Source organism: Phascolarctos cinereus, unplaced genomic scaffold (genome assembly GCF_003287225.1).
Source record: "Phascolarctos cinereus isolate Bilbo 61053 unplaced genomic scaffold, phaCin_HiC Scaffold_2;HRSCAF=192, whole genome shotgun sequence".
Lineage (NCBI taxonomy): Eukaryota > Metazoa > Chordata > Mammalia > Diprotodontia > Phascolarctidae > Phascolarctos > Phascolarctos cinereus.
Window position 1 is genome coordinate 220,524,668 of NW_027555625.1, and position 17,723 is coordinate 220,542,390.

Here is a 17,723-nt window from a genome sequence, read left to right on the forward strand (position 1 = left end):
TGTTCCTCCTGCAGCTGCTGGATCAGTGCCTGGCACCTGACACTTCCGGGGATGGCACTGGGTGTGACAACATGACCTGCATAATCATCTGCTTCAAACCCCGAAGCACAGCAACACCCCTGCCTGAGAGTGGCAAGAGAAGACTAGAGGAGGTTGTGACCCCCGAAGCCACTGGGGAGAACGGCAGCAGTGACAACAGCAAGAAAGCCAAACAGGAATAGCAACTATCTCGTCCCCTGCCCACCCGGACTGTTTTCTGAGCCCACCGGACTTAAGACTGAGTTTTGTCTTTTTCCTTTAGCCTTAGCAGTGGAAATGAGGTGTGCAGGGGGATCCGGGGTGGCTTTGCTTAGCCCATTCCAAAGAGGGCTCTTCCTCCACACAGCACACTGCGGGAGCCCCTTCTTTCTCCCCCAACTGGCCCCCTCACCGGGCAGTGGGAGAGGTGGAGCATGGCACCAGCTGGAGGCCTTGACCCTGTGCAAGGCACCATTAATGTGCCTGTGCTGTTGTGTTGGAGGGAAGGACTGGTGGTTCTGGTTTTTACTCTGTGAACACTTTATTTAAGAACTTCCTTTTTTATTGGCGGCTCCCTGGTCCCTCAGCTGCCTCCACCCACTCTGTTGTACACTTTCAATCAACACTTTTTCAGACTAAAGGCCAAAACCCAACTGTGCCCTGTGGTGTCCTTCTTTACTGTAATGAATTCCAGGTAGAATCCTCTCCAGCCTAATTCAGCAAACTCATTGAGCACCTCCTTTACGCAGGGTACTGAGCGGTGCCCAGTCTTACTAGGGGAGGAAGCCCCCACCCCCGGTGGGGTGAGGGGTCACTTGAGGTTAGCAGGAATGAGGCGCTCTGGAGGGGCCGGGGCTACCTGATCTGGACCTCGAAGAGGATTTTAAGATGCTGGGGGGAGTGCTACATGCACGGATAAAAAGGGGTCCAAATGAATGGAGGCAAAAAGGAAAAGGACACTTGGGAGAAGGGAAGAGTTAATTTGATTGGAAAGTTAAAGGTACTAAGGGCAGTAATGTTATAATGGGCCAAAAAAACTCAAAAAGCTTGTATGCCGTGATCCGAGGTGAGGGCGCGCCCGGGGGTGGGGGTGGTGAGCAGGAAGGAAGCCAGCGGGGTGCCTGAGAGGGGGAGCGGAGAAAGCGCAGAGCCGGGCATCAGAGGCTCTAGAGAGGAGAGAAGGGTTCCGTTTGGGCCGTGCGGAGAAATGGGTAGGAGGGTACCAGGCTCTGCAGCGGACAGGACGGGAAGGTGGGAGTCTCGAAAGAAGGGAGAAGAAAGCCACGCCCATGCTCTAGGGACGCGAGGTGGTGGTAGGGGCGGGGCAGAAGCAGAGTCTCGCTACCCACCTTCCGTGGCCAAGGAGAACCTGGGCAGTTAAGCTCGAGGTAAGGGCGCCAGACATTCTTAAAGTGGTTGTGAGGGTGGGGTGGGGTGGGGAAGCATCAGACACCCGGCTCCTGATTGAGTTTCATACCACCTCGTCACAATTACTTCCGGGCCGAGCAACTGAGCCGCGGAAGTGGCTGATTTTTGTTTTCTATGGACTACAAATTCCGTGGGGCTTCGCGGCAGCGGAAGCGGAAGCGAATACGGAGGTACCAGCTGGTCTCCGAAAGGAGGGGGGTTGGGGGGCTCCATGAATGGAAGCGGCGGCGGCGGCGGCGGGAGCGGCCTGAGCTGGGCGCCGGGGCCAGGGCCGGGGTCTGCCCGGGGCCCGCGCCGCTGCATGGGGGCGGCCCGCGGGTCCTGAGCGGGAGTGAGGGCGGGCCAAGGCGGGCAGGCAGGGGCGCGGGGCGGCCTCGGGGCCGGAGGCGCGTCGGGCTGGAGCCGGTCACGATGCCCCGAAGGAAGCAAAGCCACCCACAGCCCGTGAAATGTGAGGGGGTCAGGGGTCAGGGGGGAAGGAGCTCAGGGGCGGGGGGGAGGGGAGTTGGGGCGGGGCGGAGGAGGGGTCAGTCGTGGGGTGGGGGAGGGGTGGAGCAGGGGTGGGGGGGCCCGAAGACTTGGGGGGGAGGAGCACAGGGCGAACCCTCGGAGCCCGGTGTGTAGTGGGCAGTGCTGGAGTCTAGCAGAACTCAGGCCTCCCTCTCCCCGAGCAGCCGTCCGGGCACGGTGGCAGGCAGGGGCAGGTGCCCTTGCTTTGGGTGAAGGTGGGTATGCCCCATTCCCTGCTCCCCCTTAGTCCCTCTGCCCCCGAGGCAGAGCCGGCAAGCTTTGTGTCTCTCCGTAGTGGACACGGAAGACCCCCCTGGAGGAAGGGCCGGGGGCCCTGGTGTTGGAGAGTGACTTGCTGCTAGGCCAGGATCTGGAGTTTGAGGAGGAAGAGGAAGAAGAGGAGGAGGAGGAAGAGGAAGAGGAAGAAGGTGAAGGTGACGGCAGCAGTGACCAGCTCATGGGCTTCGAGAGGGACTCCGAAGGTGGGTTTAAGGGTTGCTCGGCCATCTGCTCAGGTTAGGGTTTGAGGGTCAGAGCTCTGCTGACCAGGAATGGACACGTTTAGACTTGGGTTTAATCTTCAGCGAGCAGAAAAGAAAATCTTGTCCTGGTCCAGAACTTAATCGGGCCAGAATGTTTTACTTGATCCACTACTTGGCAAGACCCTGACCACACTTGTTAAGTCTGTTCATATGTCTTTCCATGCAACTAGTCTTCTAGCTTGTACCCCTTGATATCTGGCCCCAGGCTTGGGGTGCTCATGGCCTGAAAGCCTTTTCCTCAGTATTGGCACCTTAAATACCACTTTCACCTGGCCAATTCTGACCACCAGAATCTTTCTCTCTCCTGACCTTTGGTCCAGTTACTACACCTTCCCTGCCCTTTAACCATTATTTAATTTTTTCTTTCCTATTTTATAACCCTACTTTTTATAGCCCTATTTATTTCTCAGAGGTATTATGAAAATGAGTGAGGGACTCTGGTAAAGTTCTGTGCACATGGAAAGTGGTATATTTCTCCTTTTCACTGCATTGTTGCCATCCTGAAATTTGCTTTTTAAGTTATATATACTTGAAGGACAGTAGAACTCAGATACAAACTGAACCTAGCTCATTATATTTTAATGATTCATTCTTCAGCTTCTGGTCCTTTATGACTCCTCCTAGATGCTCATCTTGAGCATATGTAGGCATCTCATCACATTTTGGATTTTTCTCTCTATACATTTCCTCTTTTTTCTCCTTGTTATGTTTTTACCTATGTTTGTGTTTTATTGTGGAAAGGACCAAACAGTGCTGTCATTTTATCAACCCAGCTGTTGCTCAGAGTAGACAAGGCTGGTTTCTACACCAAAAGGGGGCTTTTTCATTTACCTGCCAAATAGTCACTGACAGTGAATTTAATTCTCTAGGGAAAATTCAAAAGGGTTACCATAGGGTAACAAGTAGGGAATATCTTCTCTGTCCCCAGTAAGAAATAGATGAAATGAGTTATAAGGAGAGAAATAAAGGTGAGTTCTCCTGGATGATGAAACGGGAAAGTGAAAACTAAGAGGGGACAGGCCTCCCACCACCCACTTTTGACATCCCCTCCTGTGTCTGTCTTGCCAGGAGACTCTCTAGGGGCCCGGCCAGGGCTGCCCTATGGACTGAGTGACGACGAATCTGGGGGCGGCCGGGCGCTGAGCGCAGAGAGTGAGGTTGAGGAACCAGCCAGGGGCCAAGGGGAGGCTGGGGGTGAGAGGCCAGGCCCAGCTTGCCAACTGTGTGGGGGGCCTGCTTGTGAAGGACCATGCTGTGGGGCAGGAGGACCAGGTGGGGGACCGCCACTTCCCCCACGGCTGCTGTATTCGTGCCGGCTTTGCGCCTTCGTGTCCCACTACTCTAGCCACTTGAAGCGGCACATGCAAACCCACAGTGGGGAAAAGCCATTCCGCTGTGGTCGCTGCCCCTATGCCTCTGCCCAGCTTGTCAATCTGACACGCCACACCCGCACCCACACTGGTGAGAAGCCGTACCGCTGTCCCCATTGCCCCTTTGCCTGCAGCAGCCTGGGCAACCTGAGGCGCCATCAGCGCACCCACACAGGCCCCCCTGGCCCTCCCTGCCCGACCTGCGGCTTCCGGTGTTGTGCCCCAAGACCCCCCAGGCCTCCCAGCCCCACGGAGCAGGAGGGGGCAGTGCCCCATCGACCAGAAGGTAATGGGCCGGTAGGGAGGGTGGCTCAGGGACCAAGAAACCTGGGACAGAAGGGCAAGTGGTCCTTCAGTACCTGGAGCCCACGTTCTGACCTTCTCCCCACAGATGCTGTGCTCCTTCCAGATTTGAGCCTCCATGTGCCGCCAGGTGGTGCCAGTTTCCTGCCAGACTGCGGGCAGCTGCGGGGAGAGGGGGAGGGGCTGAGAGGTACTGGACCAGAGCCATTGCCTGAGCTGCTGTTCCCTTGGGCCTGTCGAGGCTGTGGGCAAGAGTTGGAGGAAGGGGAAGGTGAGGGAGGCCGCCTGGGTGCCGCCATGTGTGGGCGCTGCATGCGGGGAGAAGCTGGAGGGGGAGGCAGTGGGGGCCCCCGTGGTCCTGGAGATAAGGGCTTTGCCTGCAGTCTCTGCCCCTTCGCCACTCACTACCCCAACCACCTAGCCCGGCACATGAAGACACACAGTGGTGAGAAGCCATTCCGCTGTGCCCGCTGCCCCTATGCCTCGGCCCATCTGGACAACCTGAAGCGGCACCAGCGAGTACACACGGGGGAGAAGCCCTACAAGTGCCCCCTATGCCCTTATGCCTGTGGCAACCTGGCCAACCTCAAACGCCACGGTCGAATCCACTCGGGTGACAAGCCCTTCCGCTGCAGTCTCTGCAACTACAGCTGTAATCAGAGCATGAACCTGAAGCGCCACATGCTCAGGCACACAGGAGAGAAGCCCTTTCGATGTGGGACCTGCGCTTATACTACAGGCCACTGGGACAACTACAAGCGCCATCAGAAGGTGCATGGCCATGGAGGGGCTGGAGGGCCTGCCTCAGAAGGGTGGGCACCACCCCACAGCACATCTTCTGCCCTCAGTCCTCATGGCCCTACATCTCTGAGCACCACCAGTGGTAGGGGACTCCACACGGATTCACCGTGAAACAGGTCCCCTCCCCAACACTGGACTCCACATGGACCAGCTCTACACAGACTGAGGCTGAGGCCTGTCCTCCCAAACCCTTTTTTTCTCTCCCCCCCCCCCCCCCGCTGGCCAGGGGCTCCATACAGACTAATCCAGACCCTTACATGGACCAGCCTAGAATCCCATGGAGGGGGGACCCTCACATGGACCAGGAGGCCTTGCCTTCAACACTCCTCGAGTGCAGTGGGGAGGGCCCTCTCCTCACCTCCTTTGTCAGCCTAGGGGCTGTTGAGGGAATGGCTGGGGGCCTGCCCAGCTCCCACCTCTTTATTTAACTTATTTCAGTGCTTTATAATAAAGGAAACACTAACGGAGCCATGTCTGCTGTGGTAGCAGAGCTGGGCACAAAGAGCTCCTCTGGGGAAGAAAGCAGGGCCAAGTAAGAGGGGAACGCCAAAAGCAGGCAGCAATCAGGCTGAGTTTAATAATGGGGCAGCAGGGCCAAACTATACACAGAGGCTCTTTCCAACTCCTGCCTCCCCCCCTTCCCCCACCAGGGATTAAAAGCAGCACAGGGGCATAGGAATCTCCATCCTCCAGACAAGTGTCCACGGTCCATAGGGCTTTGTGCAAAAATACTAAATGCTAATTTGGCATTAGGAGCAGGGGAGGAGGTGGTTAGGAGGCCACTGGCCTTGATAAGGAAGGCAAGGAGATAAAAGAGAGTAAAGGGGGCCCCCAGCCTGGGGGACACAGGCACAGGGCAAGTTCCTGTACATTCCTCCATGGGAACTGGAGGAGTCATCCAAGCAGCAGGAAGGTTACAGATCCTCATCTCCAATGCCTTCAAAGGCATAATTGCCGTGGACATCACTGGTGCTGGTATCTGGGCTAGGGCTGCTGATCCCTCGAAGGCTCACAGCACTCAGCTTGCTCTGTAATAAGGATAAGGGGAAGCTCAGAGGGCTGAAGATGCTCCAAAAATATCAACTTCACCCCACCCTGAGCTGGGAACTCACTGAGAGTTTGACCATTGACTCCCGAGTAGCATCAGGTGAATCCTGGGGAAACCAAATTAGAAATATTACTAAACAAAGGCAACATTAGTTTAAGACTAGAGAACTAAAGGGCTGGTAATACTTACGAGCAGTGGTGGGGACTTTACTGCTTGCTGACTGTCTGAGCGTCTTAGGGTTCCACCTGCTCGTCTTCGTAGCATCTGTGGATGAATAATAAACGGTTCAATTATTGACACAGATGCACAGACTGGACAGCAGAATGAAACCGTACCAACCCCTTCCAACTAATCCCATGAAACACCTCACAAGGGAAGGAGGAATGAGATGGTACAAGTCACAAATATGTTCACCTCTCACCTTCCTGATGCTCCCCCCTGATTTTTTCACCATCAGTTCATCCACCATGGACTGCAAGCAGATGCTCATCATGATGGCCTAGGGACAAGAGCAGAGTTTAACAATGACAAGGGGTTACAAAATACCCAAGCCACCCTAAAAAAAAAAACCACCTGTGACATGGAAAGGTGAAACATATTCATGTATATTGACTTCCCAGACCCAGATGCACAAAATAGATAACAAAAGGCCATAACGTGGGAGGTCTGTGGCTAAGCTGGGGGAGGTCCACACCTGTGGGCTAGTAATGGTGACCCACTGCAGCCGATCCTTGCTCATGAGATACTCAAATGCTAGTTCCAGCCGAACTTCTCCCCGGCCTCGGCCTGGGCTGCTTGTGCTCCCACTGGGCAACGGCACCTGGTGGTGTGGAGGACAGAGCAAAGCTCACCTGGAATACATTTCCCTTCCCTCTTTTTATTTTAACCCATCTTATCCCTAACATTCTCATTTCCTAAGCCAATAACTATCAGACCCTCCAGTAAGCATATTATATGAGTTACCTTTAAGAAGTCCCTCATGTGTCTCAACCCCAACTCACAGAGGAAGTAACTCGCCAGCACCGCATTCGGGTGACCCGGAAGGAGCCCTCACGAAGCTGCTGACCAGGCAGACGAAGCTGAAGGCTCAGCTCACTGTTGCCTGCACTCACTACCACAGGGCAACCCTTCTCTGGAAAGTCGGCCACACAAGGCTCAAACCGAAGATAACCATAGTGCCTCAGGGTCTGTGCTAACCGTAGAAACTGAAATGGAGCACAAGTACAATAGAAAGGGTCAGACAAGAGCTTCAAGATAATTACACTAAAGGGAGACAGTGAGGAGAGGACAGCTTGTGAGTGTTATTAAGGAGCATGCAGAGACAAGTGACGCTATCTGTACCTCTTTCTTGGAGACCTTCTCCTGCAAAGACTTGAGTTGCCGGTGCTGTTCCTTAGTAACCAGGATCCAGCCATGCTCAATGTCAGAAACCGTCTACAGATGGGACAAGAGTGCAGAGTTGGGGGAGAAATATCATGTAAGCCAGAGCCTTGGACACAAGCTGCCTTCTTCATTCACATGGGTCTCAGTTTATACTTCATTTCAAAGGGATCAAGGTGGGCTTTCCAAGTGGAAAGTGGAAGCATGTGGAGCATGAAGGCAATTTTCTTGGACAGTTTTCAGTTTACCTGAGCATAAAGTAGATTCAGTCCAACCCGGTTCTCCATAACATCATCATCATAGGCAGAATCCCAATAACTGTGAAGCCAAGGGGAAAAAAATTATAATGGGGCTAAGACATAGCAAAAGAAATTCCAATAAACGGTTGGGATGAGTGGGGTGGCACAGGTATAGGAGAAAGCTTAAGAAACTTGCCCCAGCTCTAACCCCTTTCCTAGGTTGTTCAGTCCCTTACATGCCCTAACAACCCACACCTGAGGCTGCCCCAATGCACTAGGCCATCCCTGACCTCTTCCTAAGCACAATCTTATACTCTTGACTCCGTAGGCTGGTGACAGACACATAAGGCAGCTCAAACTCCTGCAACTTCCGCACAACTGTGGGAGAGAATAAGAGGAAAACATGAGACTCCTGAAGGCAGACGATCGGCAGGAAAAGAAAACCTGAAACCATGCAACATTGTGGTCTTGTGAATCAGAGGGAGGTATTCAGGACTAGTTATCACAAGGTATTAGCAATGACCAATGACTCACAGGAGAAGGCCCCATCCTCTTGCTCTCGAACAAGAAAAAGGCTGAAGTAGCCAATCAAGTCATCTGGAAGGTCCAACTTTGCAGCTACTGCCTGGGGAGAGGGACAAAAATAACAGGTGGTTACACGCTAGCTTTCCATTATCCTCAAGGCAAGTCCAGTGGAGACAACGGAGGAGGCAAGGGGTCTCACCTCCAGGACATCTTCAGTCTGGTCAGAAGTCAGAATAGTTACTAGCACCTTCTGGCCATTGCTTAGTAGTACCTCCAGGGACACCTCCTCTGTAGGTACCTGCTGCGTTTCCTGGACATAAATACAGGACTAGATAGCTTTGCAAAGCTCAGACCCCGCCCTAGGGGTAAGACTTCACAAGCTTTCCTTTAGTCCCACAGAAAGACACAGGCTGCCTTAATCTCCTCCCCAGAGCACAGACCATTACCCAGAAACATGGGATCAGAATCTGTATTTAGTTTTGACTGCCCTCTGCCTACCCTCCTAAAATGACAGTCCTCTAAATCATGCTCTTTCCCATGTAGCTCAGTCCCAATCAACTCCTCACCTGTTGTGCCCGACGAAGGAAACTGTTAAAAGTCTCACTTCCCCCAAGCAATGGGTCTTGTCGAACTGTAAGGGGGTAGAGGAAGTTACAACTATGTACCAGTTGTTCTGACTCCCACAACCCTTGGCTATCCCAGTTCTGTTCCTGATTGGTCCCACCCCTAGTTCCATTTCCTGGACTGATGTTAATTAACCTGCTAACTCCTTCAGCTGGCCTCACCTCACTCACTCACTCCTTGCATAAATTCTTCACCTGCCCCACCCTTGGCTGGTCCTGCCATCTAGTTAGGTCCAATCTACAGAGCTATGGAAACAATAGTAGAGTTAATCTAAAGCTGGTAAGAAACAAATTAAATCTCTTCCCTCTCTGTCTCCCAATTTATATCAATTATCACTTAGAGTTATTTAAGTATTTCTTTAAAATGTTAAGGAACAAATTATTTTCTCAACATAGCATTCTCTTTGGTTCTGCATACCATAGCAAACAAGTGACTTTAAGGACTTAGAAGTGAACTAGAAACCTTCTAGACAGCCAGCCCTATTTGACCATCCTGCCCTAGCTGTTTCTCACCTTTCTCCAACCAGCCAGCCTAACATTCCTTCTCACAACTTACCAGCCTGCATGTATTTCTCTAGCTGTTCTCTTCGCTGTTCCACCTCAGCTGGTGTCAGAGTAAAAAGCTTCTTTGGGGGAAATGCAGGGAGAACATTAGCCCCATACTCCTTCCGAAGCTGTTGGGAGAAAAAAGGGCAATTCCACAAAGAAGTGAAGGGATGCAAGTAAGATAGGCTCTACTGGGCTCTTTAATCAGTCAGGCTCATTTTTTCATGCTTTGATTTTCCAGTCACTTGTTCCCCTGCATAAAAAAAAAAATCCTGACTACTTGGAGAAGAAACCTTTCTTCCTTTAGAAGAGCATGTCTCAAGAGAATCAGGTCTGCCCCAAGGAAAAAATACCCCTATCTTTTGCTCTCATAACAGACAAGTCAGCCCTTCAAGATGAAGCTGGATGGAAAGACAAGAGTCTAAAGTCCCTTAACTAAGTCGCTTAAGATCCAGTATTAACTGAACCCTAACAAAGTACATAACAGCAGGCAAGGAAAACTTAAGAGGAACACATTAGTGATCAGACACAGTCCCTAAATTTAAAGGGTTTACAACCTAATGGTTAAGTTTGACAAACAAGAGAGGTTTAGTTAAACTGAAAGGTATTCCAGACAAGTTTATTTTTTTTAATAGTTTTGTAGATAACGAAACTCAAACCTGAGAGACAAAATAGCCTGCGCATAGTTACATCATTTGTGGAACATTTGGGATTTGGACCTTTTAAAGCTCAACTCCTAATGCTGTGTGCTTTTTCCACTGTTATAAATAGAGATTTTAACAGATTAATTAATTTAACATTATAAAGACTGCCAAATTTTGAGACCAAGGATTTTGGTTCCAGTTCTTGCAAGGATGTAGTGGATACCTGTGCATCCCTGGGCAAGTCACTTAACCTGTTTGCCTCAGTTTTCTCATCTGTAAAATAGGAATAACAATAGCACCTACCTCCCAGAGTTGTTGTGAAGATCAAATGAGAAGATAACTGTAAAGCTTAGCACAGTGCCTGGCACATAGTAGATGTTTTATAAATGTTAGCTATTATTACTACCTATGTGACTTTTAAGTAAGACACAACCTCCCTGGTCACAGTCTTTTCTATAAAAGGAAGATGTTAAAGTGGCCAGTATGGTTTCTTTCACCTCTAAACTCTATAATCCTGTGGCTTTAAGTTTTGAGGCATAATTTGTTGATCAGACAGCACACCGACCCAATCCCATGAATGGTAATGAATCCTTTTTTGAAGTTGGAAAAAGTCTGGATGATTCTGGATGATTATTAAGCTTGAAGGTGCAATTTGTAAGCTGGGACGAATGAAGTCTGACAGTCAGGAGGTGGAAATTTTTCTACACATGGGTTGAGGCAGGAGAAGGAAGCTCGAGTATGATGGGGGAAGAGGAACAAGGAAAGCTCAACTAGAAAAGAGAGGAAGGTGTGGGCTGGAGGTCAGATGGGACTGGCCTGGGCACTGCCCACAGCCGCGATGCTTGCCCATTAGAAAGCAGAGGGGTGGGTAAGGGGCAGATGCTGCTGCGGCGGGCCAGCTAAGTACAAGTGTCAAGTCCCACCTGCTCGTGCAGCCCCAGGAGCTGGCTGTAGCGCACCCGGCAGTGCAGAACTCCATTCACGTGGATGTTGTAGGCCTGCAGAGACAGAGGCAGGTGCCGGCGCTGAGCCCCCGAGACAGACCCGCGCCAACCCCGCTCCCCGGGCGCCACGCCCTGGCAGACCCTTCCCCCCGGGCGGCGGGTCACCCGCGGGCAAAGAGCCAAAATGCGCTCGGACCCCCGGCCCCAGGGGTCTCCTTGACAGGCCGGGAGCCTCGGCGTGCACCGCGGCACGAAAGATCGCGTAGGAGGAGGCGGCGACCAAACCCGGAGGAAGAAGGCCGGGTCAGCTGATGAACTGTCTGACCACAGTCCATCCGAGAGAGGCTGTCTGAATCTCGGGGCGCCGGACGGAAGCCGCAATGGGACGCGTCAGCCTTTCCCCCCCCACAACGAAGGACGGCGGCCGAGAGGACCGGGGGCCTCCGGCCCCGCGAGGAAAGAGGGGCTTTGCGTACCACGGTGACCGAAGGGCTGGGCCCGTTACTCCTCGCCAACCCCGCCCCGCCCCGCCCCTCCTCTCCTCACCACGTAGTTGGAGCCGCCGCTGTCCCCGCTTCGGGACTCGGTTTCAGGGATGGAGAAGTGCATCTTCCCGGCTGTGAAGCCCAGCCGGGCTCCGGACTCCTAGTGCCGCTGCTCCTCCGCTCGTCTCCGCTGCTCAGCGCGCCCCCGCTGCCACACTCGCCATTTTTTCGGCCGAGGGGGAGGTGGGGAGGGGAATGGAGCGGGGCGGTGCCAGATGCATGCTGGGAATCGTAGTTTGCGAATGCCCGCGATGCACACTGGGTCCGAGGCTTGGAAGGCAAAGGTTTCATGCCTACCGGGAATTGTAGTCAGTGGTTGGCCGCGGTGGCTGCCGGACTCGGATATCCATGGGTAAGGGCTTCAGCGTGTGCTGGGAGTTGTAGTCGCCCTCCTCCCGTGTACTGTTCCTAACTCCAGCTGGGCGGGCGCTGTGATCTCGGCGCCGAGTGGGGTCTAGGGAATTAGGGTCTGAAGCTCCTGGCCAGACGAGGCTGTGGCAGAGTCCGGGCTGCGTATGGCAGCGGTGGCGGTTCTGGAGGGTGAGCTTAGCGGGGAGGTGTAGGCGGGGAAGGGGAGCGTTCCCAAGCTGGCCCCCGGGGTGGCCTGGGCTGGGGGCGGCGCAGCCCGGCCCCGGCCTTTGATCTGGCAGCGCATCCCTTGGCGTCGCGTCCCCACGCCGGCCGACCGCGTTCGTTCCTTCCTCCCTCCCTCCCTCCCTCCCTCTTTGCTCGCCTGCCTGCATCGCCCCCGCAGACCTACTCCAGGCCCCGGGTAGACCCATGCGGCGGCCGCCGCCGCCCGCAGCTCCCGGCCCGGGGCAGCGTTCCCCGCTGGCCCGGCCCGGCCCCCCACCCTCACTGTGCGCCCTTTTCTCGGATTCAGGAGCAGTGTCCACGATGACGGCCCAGCCGCCCGGCAAGCCGGGGGTAAGTCCACTGGGAGGTTCGGGGCGCATCCCGGGGCTGGGAGTCAGAAGACTTGGGTTTGAATTCTATCTCCGCCACCTGGGTGACCCGGGCCAAGGCACCTAAGCTTTTCTGATCCCTAGATTCATCCTCTGGCATGTGGTTTGGTTGGACCAGAGCACGAGTGCTGGGCTTTTGGGGGGGTCATGGCAAGTTGGTGGACACTTTCTCAGAATGGTTTTAAGTGATTGAAAGAAATGCTAAATTTCAGGTGAAGGTTAATATAAATTCTTTTTCCTATCCAAGTTTGCTGGATCCCTTGAAATCCTAGGTTAAGAACCCCTGACCAGATAGCATCTAAGTTCCTTTCCAGCAATCAGTCTTATGATGTCTCTTCTTTGTGGACCTCAGTTTCCCCATCTGTCGAATGAGTTTAGACTAAATAATCCCTAAGGTCCCTACCACCTTTAAAGCCCTGGGATCCTTTCTTGACGGTAGTGAAGAGGTCATTGTGGAACTCTGACATATGGTAAGTAAGGAGATGGGAATTAGAGGATTGGATTATTATATCCAACCTTATCTACCTCCTGGGAACTTTTATGGTAGGTGGGAATGGTTATGGAGGGGATGGGAAAGGCTGGGTGGAGGGAGAGAGTGAGCATTCAATTCTGTGTCTCAGGCTGGGGGTAAGGAAATGTCCCAAGAAGAGAAACTGCAGCTTCGAAAGGAGAAAAAGCAGCAGAAGAAGAAGCGGAAGGAGGACAAAGGGTCAGAACTTGAGTCTGCTCCCACTGTATCCCCTGGCCAGTGTCAAGGTGGGGACAGTATGAGACTAGTGGGAGGGTACATTTTGAGCTAGCAAGAAGAATGAGGATGGGACAAGGAAGCCTAGGAAGAAGTTGTACTATGAGAGAGGAAAATCTGGGGTGAAGAAATACTGGACTGGGGAGGGATTCCAGTTGTCCTGTTCTTGAGTGTCTTCCTTTTGGCTCCAGTGGGCCCACCAAGAGAGGTTCCAAGCCCTGGTAGTCAGTTGGGATCTTCAGGGGAGAAAATTCCAAGTGGCCGGAGTAAAGCAGAGCTTCGAGCTGAGCGGAGAGCCAAGCAGGAAGCTGAGCGGGCCCTAAAGCAGGGGCGAAAGGGGGAGCCAACAGGATCATCTACTCAGTCCCGCCCTAACACAGCTGGAGAAACCCCCTTAGGTATTTTTCATTACCTCAGAATTTCTATTTCTCCCTTTCCTCTTGATAGAACCCACCAATATCCTAGGCTTCCTAGGAATAAAACAGCCTTTACTGTTTTTTTTTTCACCCCTTAGTGACTTTTGTGTTTTGATAATCTTTGTGTATTAGGAACAATGTACCTAACACTTGTGTGTCCTTAAAAAACAAGAACAAACAAAAACCCTTTTGCTTTTCCTGCAGGAGCAAAACATCCTCCAGAGCACGTTCAGGTGGATGAGACCATAGCTTTAAGGAGGCTTATTAAGAAACCTGAGCGGCAACAGGTAAGCATTATAATTAGAAGGCTAGACAGAACCCAGGGAGGTGTCCTGTAGAGCAGGGGCTGGGGCAGAGGACAGATCAGGAGCAGAATGAGCATGGTGGTTTGCTGCAGAAAATCATTTCACACCTCTTCCCCAACATGATTTCCTCCATTGCTCCTGGATGGTGTGTGAATCTCCCTTTTAAAAGAGCATTATTGTTTTCTGCAGGTGCCTTCTCGAGAGGATTATGGCTCCAAAGTCAGCCTCTTTTCCCATCTGCACCAGTACAGCCGCCGTATTCCTCTAACCCAGTATATGAGGTAGGTGTTCTGTGAAACCAGCAGAACTCTAAACAGAAGGAGTCAGAGCAGCTTAATTTTAAAGTGGCTAAAAATTCTGGGTGGAAGTGAAAGGGTCTGGGATTTGGGGAAGGGGGTGTGGGGGGCTACAGAGGAAGATAAGTCAGTCTTATGAGTCAGAAATTGGAGGGTTTTCTAAAACTCCCCTGCAAAGTGTATGACACCCGCATCCTCTCAGCATCCCATCCTCTGTGATCCACCCAGCTGTGGTGCGACTTGGCCTGCAGTACTCCCAGGGCCTGATCAGTGGCTCCAATGCCAGATGCATCGCCCTACTTCGTGCCTTCCAGCAGGTAGGCCTCATTTGTCTTCATCCTTAGACACCTCCCCTTCTCACATTATTTCATGTTCATCTCTTACCATCTCAGGGTGGGGTAGGGCTAGGGGATGACACCCCCATAGCTACCATAACACTTACCCAGAGAGACTCAAGTGTGTCTCCAGGGCTTCCCGTTTCTCAAGTCCCTTCACTTCCCATATGGCCTTGTGTTCTCCCCAGGTGATTCAGGACTATACCACACCTCCTAATGAAGAACTCTCCAGAGATCTGGTTAATAAGCTCAAACCCTATATCAGGTGATGACCCGCAGCATCATTTCACTCTTACTCCTATCCTACCTCATGCCACTTTCTACTTTCCCTTTTCCTCTCTATGTTTCTTCTTTGCCTCCACTCTCTTTCCTCGTTTTCTGGGTTCTGGTCCCTTTCTCAGCCAGAATGTCTTTGGTCTCTCACCTCCCTGTACACCAGCACTAATTTCAGCCATCTTTTGTCTGTTTGCCTTCTTAATGGCTCTCGTTCTTTTTTTCCTTCCTCTGTCCCTCCACCTCCCTGATCTGGTCTCTCCACTCCCACTGATTTGTGCCCTCTGTGTTCCTCCAGCTTCTTGAATCAGTGTCGTCCACTCTCAGCCAGCATGTGCAATGCCATCAAGTTCCTTACAAAAGAGATCACAGCTATGAGCAGCACCCAACGAGAGGAGGAGGTAATGACTAGGGGCTGGGGCTTGATGAGACTTGGCATATTATAACTAAGGATTTCCAGGGAAAATCAGCAGAGGCCATCTTGCTCCTGACAAGGGTTCAGGCTTATGTTCCTGGAACCCTCAGTGTTTCCTTTGAGTTGGTTCTTACCTGCAAGAACAATGTAACATTCCAAAGATGGCAGTGTGTGCATTCTCACCTCCTCATCCTTTTCCCCTCTGATTAGGCAAAGTCAGAACTCCGAAAAGCCATGGACCGGTATGTGCAAGAGAAGATTGTGTTGGCAGCTCAGGCAATCTCCCGCTCAGCCTATGAGAAGATCAGTAATGGGGATGTGATCCTGGTGTATGGATGGTATGGTTCCAAATCAAGTGATAAAGGGAGGGACCATGTCATTAGGGAATTTGTAGGGTGGTGATATGTACTGGGGAAAAGTCTGCTCTTTTGCCCAGTGCTCTTTTGCTCATTAAAAAATGGTATGGTGCTAACTGGGATTTTATAAGAACTGACCTTAGCATAATGACATTTGTAGTTGAATTCTTTCCCCCTATTCCAGTTCATCCCTAGTATCCTTCATTCTTCGGGAAGCTTGGGCTCATGGCCGCCGATTTCGGGCGGTGGTAGTGGATAGTCGACCACGGCTTGAGGGACGGCGTACTTTACATTGTCTAGTCCGCGCTGGGGTCCCTGCCTCCTACTTGATGATTCCTGCAGCTTCCTATGTGCTCCCCGAGGTAAGGACAGGGCTAGGGGTAGAACAGATTCCTGGCTACTACGTACCAATCCATGTAACCTCTAAGATGATGATCATCTAAGGTGATCATCTAAGATTGGGAAAGAAATAAGGTAGGAGCTGTACAGGAAATGACTTTAGTAGGCTTCTGTGGTCTTAGTAATGGAATTGGTAACAAAAATGAATAAGACACGCCACAATATAGTCAGCTATTGGCATAGCGTCACATGAAACCAGTAACAATCAACAATGAAAACAGCAGAATTTATTATTGCTTTCTAGTGTTGGTGGGTCAAGGATGGCACAGTTTTCACGTCAGGAGACTCGTCATGGAGACTTGTTGATTGTTGCCTTAGCATTGCTACCCTGGGGAACTGTTAGGAACCTCATTTTTTCATTGACATTTGCCATGATGGTCTCTCCTACTTCAGGTGTCTAAGGTGCTGTTAGGGGCTCATGCGCTCCTGGCCAACGGGTCTGTGATGTCACGGGTTGGGACGGCACAGCTGGCCCTGGTAGCTCGTGCTTATAATGTACCTGTCTTGGTCTGCTGTGAGACATACAAGTTCTGCGAGCGTGTACAAACTGATGCCTTTGTCTCAAATGAGCTTGGTAAGAGGGAAGAGAAGAGCCTAGAAAAGGGGTGGGGCATCTGTGGCCTCAAGGCTGAAGGTTCCCCACCCCTGGAGAAGATTCCATGCTGGGTGAGGAGGGGTATAGGGTGTGCTGGGGGGCAGACTGGTTGATAAAGGGGAAGAAGCGTGAAGGAAGGATGAAGATTGACAACTTGGTTTCCGGGGGGGTACAGTGGAGAACATTCCTTAAGGTCTGATAACACTCCTTCTTACACAGACGATCCTGATGATCTGCTGTGTGAACGAGGAGACCATGTGGCTTTGGATAACTGGCAGAAACACCGGTCTCTGCGTCTGCTGAATCTGGTGTATGATGTGACACCTCCAGAGTTGGTGGACCTAGTGATCACTGAGCTAGGAATGATTCCTTGCAGTTCTGTGCCTGTTGTCTTACGCGTCAAGAGTGGTGACCAGTGAGGTGTAGAATGGCTAGGGTTAATAAATGATATCCTCTCTCCCCCTAGCAACTCTGCCTCCTTCTCTGTATTTCCTCTGTAACCTTCACAGCCATTCATACTGGGGTTTCCTGTCAGTCCAAGTACTCCAGGGAATTTTTTTTTTTACCATTATAGGTGCCTCTTAGGTACCACTGGTCTGTCCTTGAAGGTAAAGGGAAAAGTCTATTTTTGGATCAAAAACCATTGAAATCTGGAGCTGGGTTATGGCCACTGCTTGTCAGAACAGCTTTTTGGGCAGTGTTGTATGAGGTAAACCTTCAGCTGCACCTCCTTCTCATGCAGCTTGTGTTTCCAAATAGGGCTTGACCCAGACTCTGATCCCTCAGCTGCTCCAGCCTTGATCAGTCTTAAAGCTGTATCTTGAATAAGCTTAAATCTTAAATGTATCCAGTGAACACATTAAGGAATCACAGCCTTGAGAGCATTGCATAGAGTGTATTGGGAGAGGTACTAGATTGGGAGTCAAGGGAACTAGGCTTGACTCCTGCCTCTGTTCCTTACTGTCTGGGTGACCCTAGGTGAGTCGCAGCCTCTCCAGTCCCTTTCCCCTAAAAGTAAAATTGAGGCCGATCATACTGGCAGTTCTTAGCTCATAGGCTTATGAAGACCACATAAGATAGAGTGTCTGTGAAGAGCTCTGTAACCATCTGGGAAATAACTTGCTGTTACTGTTATCATCCCCATCCCCTATAGGGAT

At 51.8% G+C, this 17,723-nt stretch overlaps 4 protein-coding genes across 9 annotated transcripts in view; 3 read left to right on the forward strand and 1 right to left on the reverse strand.

Moving 5' to 3' along the window:
• PPM1G (protein phosphatase, Mg2+/Mn2+ dependent 1G) overlaps positions 1–676 on the forward strand; it is a 35,939-nt gene extending 35,263 nt beyond the window's left edge. For both annotated transcript variants that reach the window (XM_020983815.2, XM_020983816.2), the window contains one exon: positions 15–676. In XM_020983815.2, coding sequence (XP_020839474.1) covers positions 15–221 — 207 coding nt within the window. In that variant the 3' untranslated portion in view covers positions 222–676. The remainder of the gene's footprint in view (positions 1–14) is intronic.
• Positions 677–761: 85 nt separating this feature from the next.
• ZNF513 (zinc finger protein 513) lies at positions 762–5,439 on the forward strand. Its single transcript, XM_020983817.2, is given in 5 exon segments — positions 762–1,897; positions 2,252–2,265; positions 2,267–2,438; positions 3,567–4,154; positions 4,260–5,439. Coding segments are annotated over 5 exon segments (1,935 nt in total). The 5' UTR covers positions 762–1,560; the 3' UTR covers positions 5,084–5,439.
• An 86-nt stretch (positions 5,440–5,525) lies between these two features.
• SNX17 (sorting nexin 17) lies at positions 5,526–11,639 on the reverse strand. 2 transcript variants are annotated; one of them, XM_020983823.2, is made up of 15 exons: positions 11,468–11,638; positions 10,901–10,975; positions 9,344–9,461; positions 8,731–8,795; positions 8,364–8,474; positions 8,174–8,264; positions 7,930–8,017; positions 7,649–7,718; positions 7,362–7,454; positions 7,022–7,225; positions 6,715–6,840; positions 6,442–6,519; positions 6,210–6,284; positions 6,085–6,126; positions 5,526–6,000 (listed from the first exon to the last, which is right to left on the reverse strand). In XM_020983823.2, the coding sequence occupies exons 1-15, from the start codon at positions 11,528–11,530 to the stop codon at positions 5,887–5,889; spliced, it is 1,413 nt and encodes a 470-aa protein (XP_020839482.1). In that variant the 5' UTR covers positions 11,531–11,638; the 3' UTR covers positions 5,526–5,886. The 2 variants fall into 2 exon arrangements, with proteins under 2 accessions (XP_020839482.1, XP_078005921.1); XM_078149795.1 differs by lacking the exon at positions 8,364–8,474 and having other exon boundaries at positions 11,468–11,639.
• Positions 11,640–11,712: 73 nt separating this feature from the next.
• Positions 11,713–17,035, forward strand: EIF2B4 (eukaryotic translation initiation factor 2B subunit delta). Of its 4 annotated transcripts, none has more exons than XM_020983820.2 (13): positions 11,713–11,818; positions 12,350–12,393; positions 13,052–13,187; positions 13,368–13,574; positions 13,797–13,879; positions 14,087–14,178; positions 14,396–14,510; positions 14,717–14,793; positions 15,100–15,202; positions 15,427–15,554; positions 15,757–15,934; positions 16,365–16,545; positions 16,786–17,035. In XM_020983820.2, the coding sequence occupies exons 1-13, from the start codon at positions 11,815–11,817 to the stop codon at positions 16,983–16,985; spliced, it is 1,548 nt and encodes a 515-aa protein (XP_020839479.1). In that variant the 5' UTR covers positions 11,713–11,814; the 3' UTR covers positions 16,986–17,035. The 4 variants fall into 4 exon arrangements, with proteins under 4 accessions (XP_020839479.1, XP_020839478.1, XP_020839480.1 ...); XM_020983819.2 differs by lacking the exon at positions 11,713–11,818 and adding an exon at positions 11,828–12,006; XM_020983821.2 differs by lacking the exon at positions 11,713–11,818 and adding an exon at positions 12,784–12,901 and having other exon boundaries at positions 12,368–12,393.
• The last annotated feature ends 688 nt before the right edge of the window (positions 17,036–17,723 follow it).

What these genes read in the sequence shown, in the direction of transcription:
- SNX17 (XM_020983823.2), bottom strand. Translation starts at nt 11,530, where the DNA reads ATGCACTTCTCCATCCCTGAAACCGAGTCCCGAAGCGGGGACAGCGGC. An exon ending in GCGGCGGCTCCAACTACGTG is followed by an intron (nt 10,976 to 11,467) that starts GTGAGGAGAGGA and finishes CTGTCTCTGCAG; the next exon opens with GCCTACAACATCCACGTGAA. An exon ending in TCCTTCGTCGGGCACAACAG is followed by an intron (nt 8,475 to 8,730) that starts GTGAGGAGTTGA and finishes ATTTATGTCCAG; the next exon opens with GAAACGCAGCAGGTACCTAC.
- EIF2B4 (XM_020983819.2), top strand. Translation starts at nt 11,982, where the DNA reads ATGGCAGCGGTGGCGGTTCTGGAGG. An exon ending in TACTTCGTGCCTTCCAGCAG is followed by an intron (nt 14,511 to 14,716) that starts GTAGGCCTCATT and finishes TGTTCTCCCCAG; the next exon opens with GTGATTCAGGACTATACCAC. An exon ending in CTTTGTCTCAAATGAGCTTG is followed by an intron (nt 16,546 to 16,785) that starts GTAAGAGGGAAG and finishes CTTCTTACACAG; the next exon opens with ACGATCCTGATGATCTGCTG.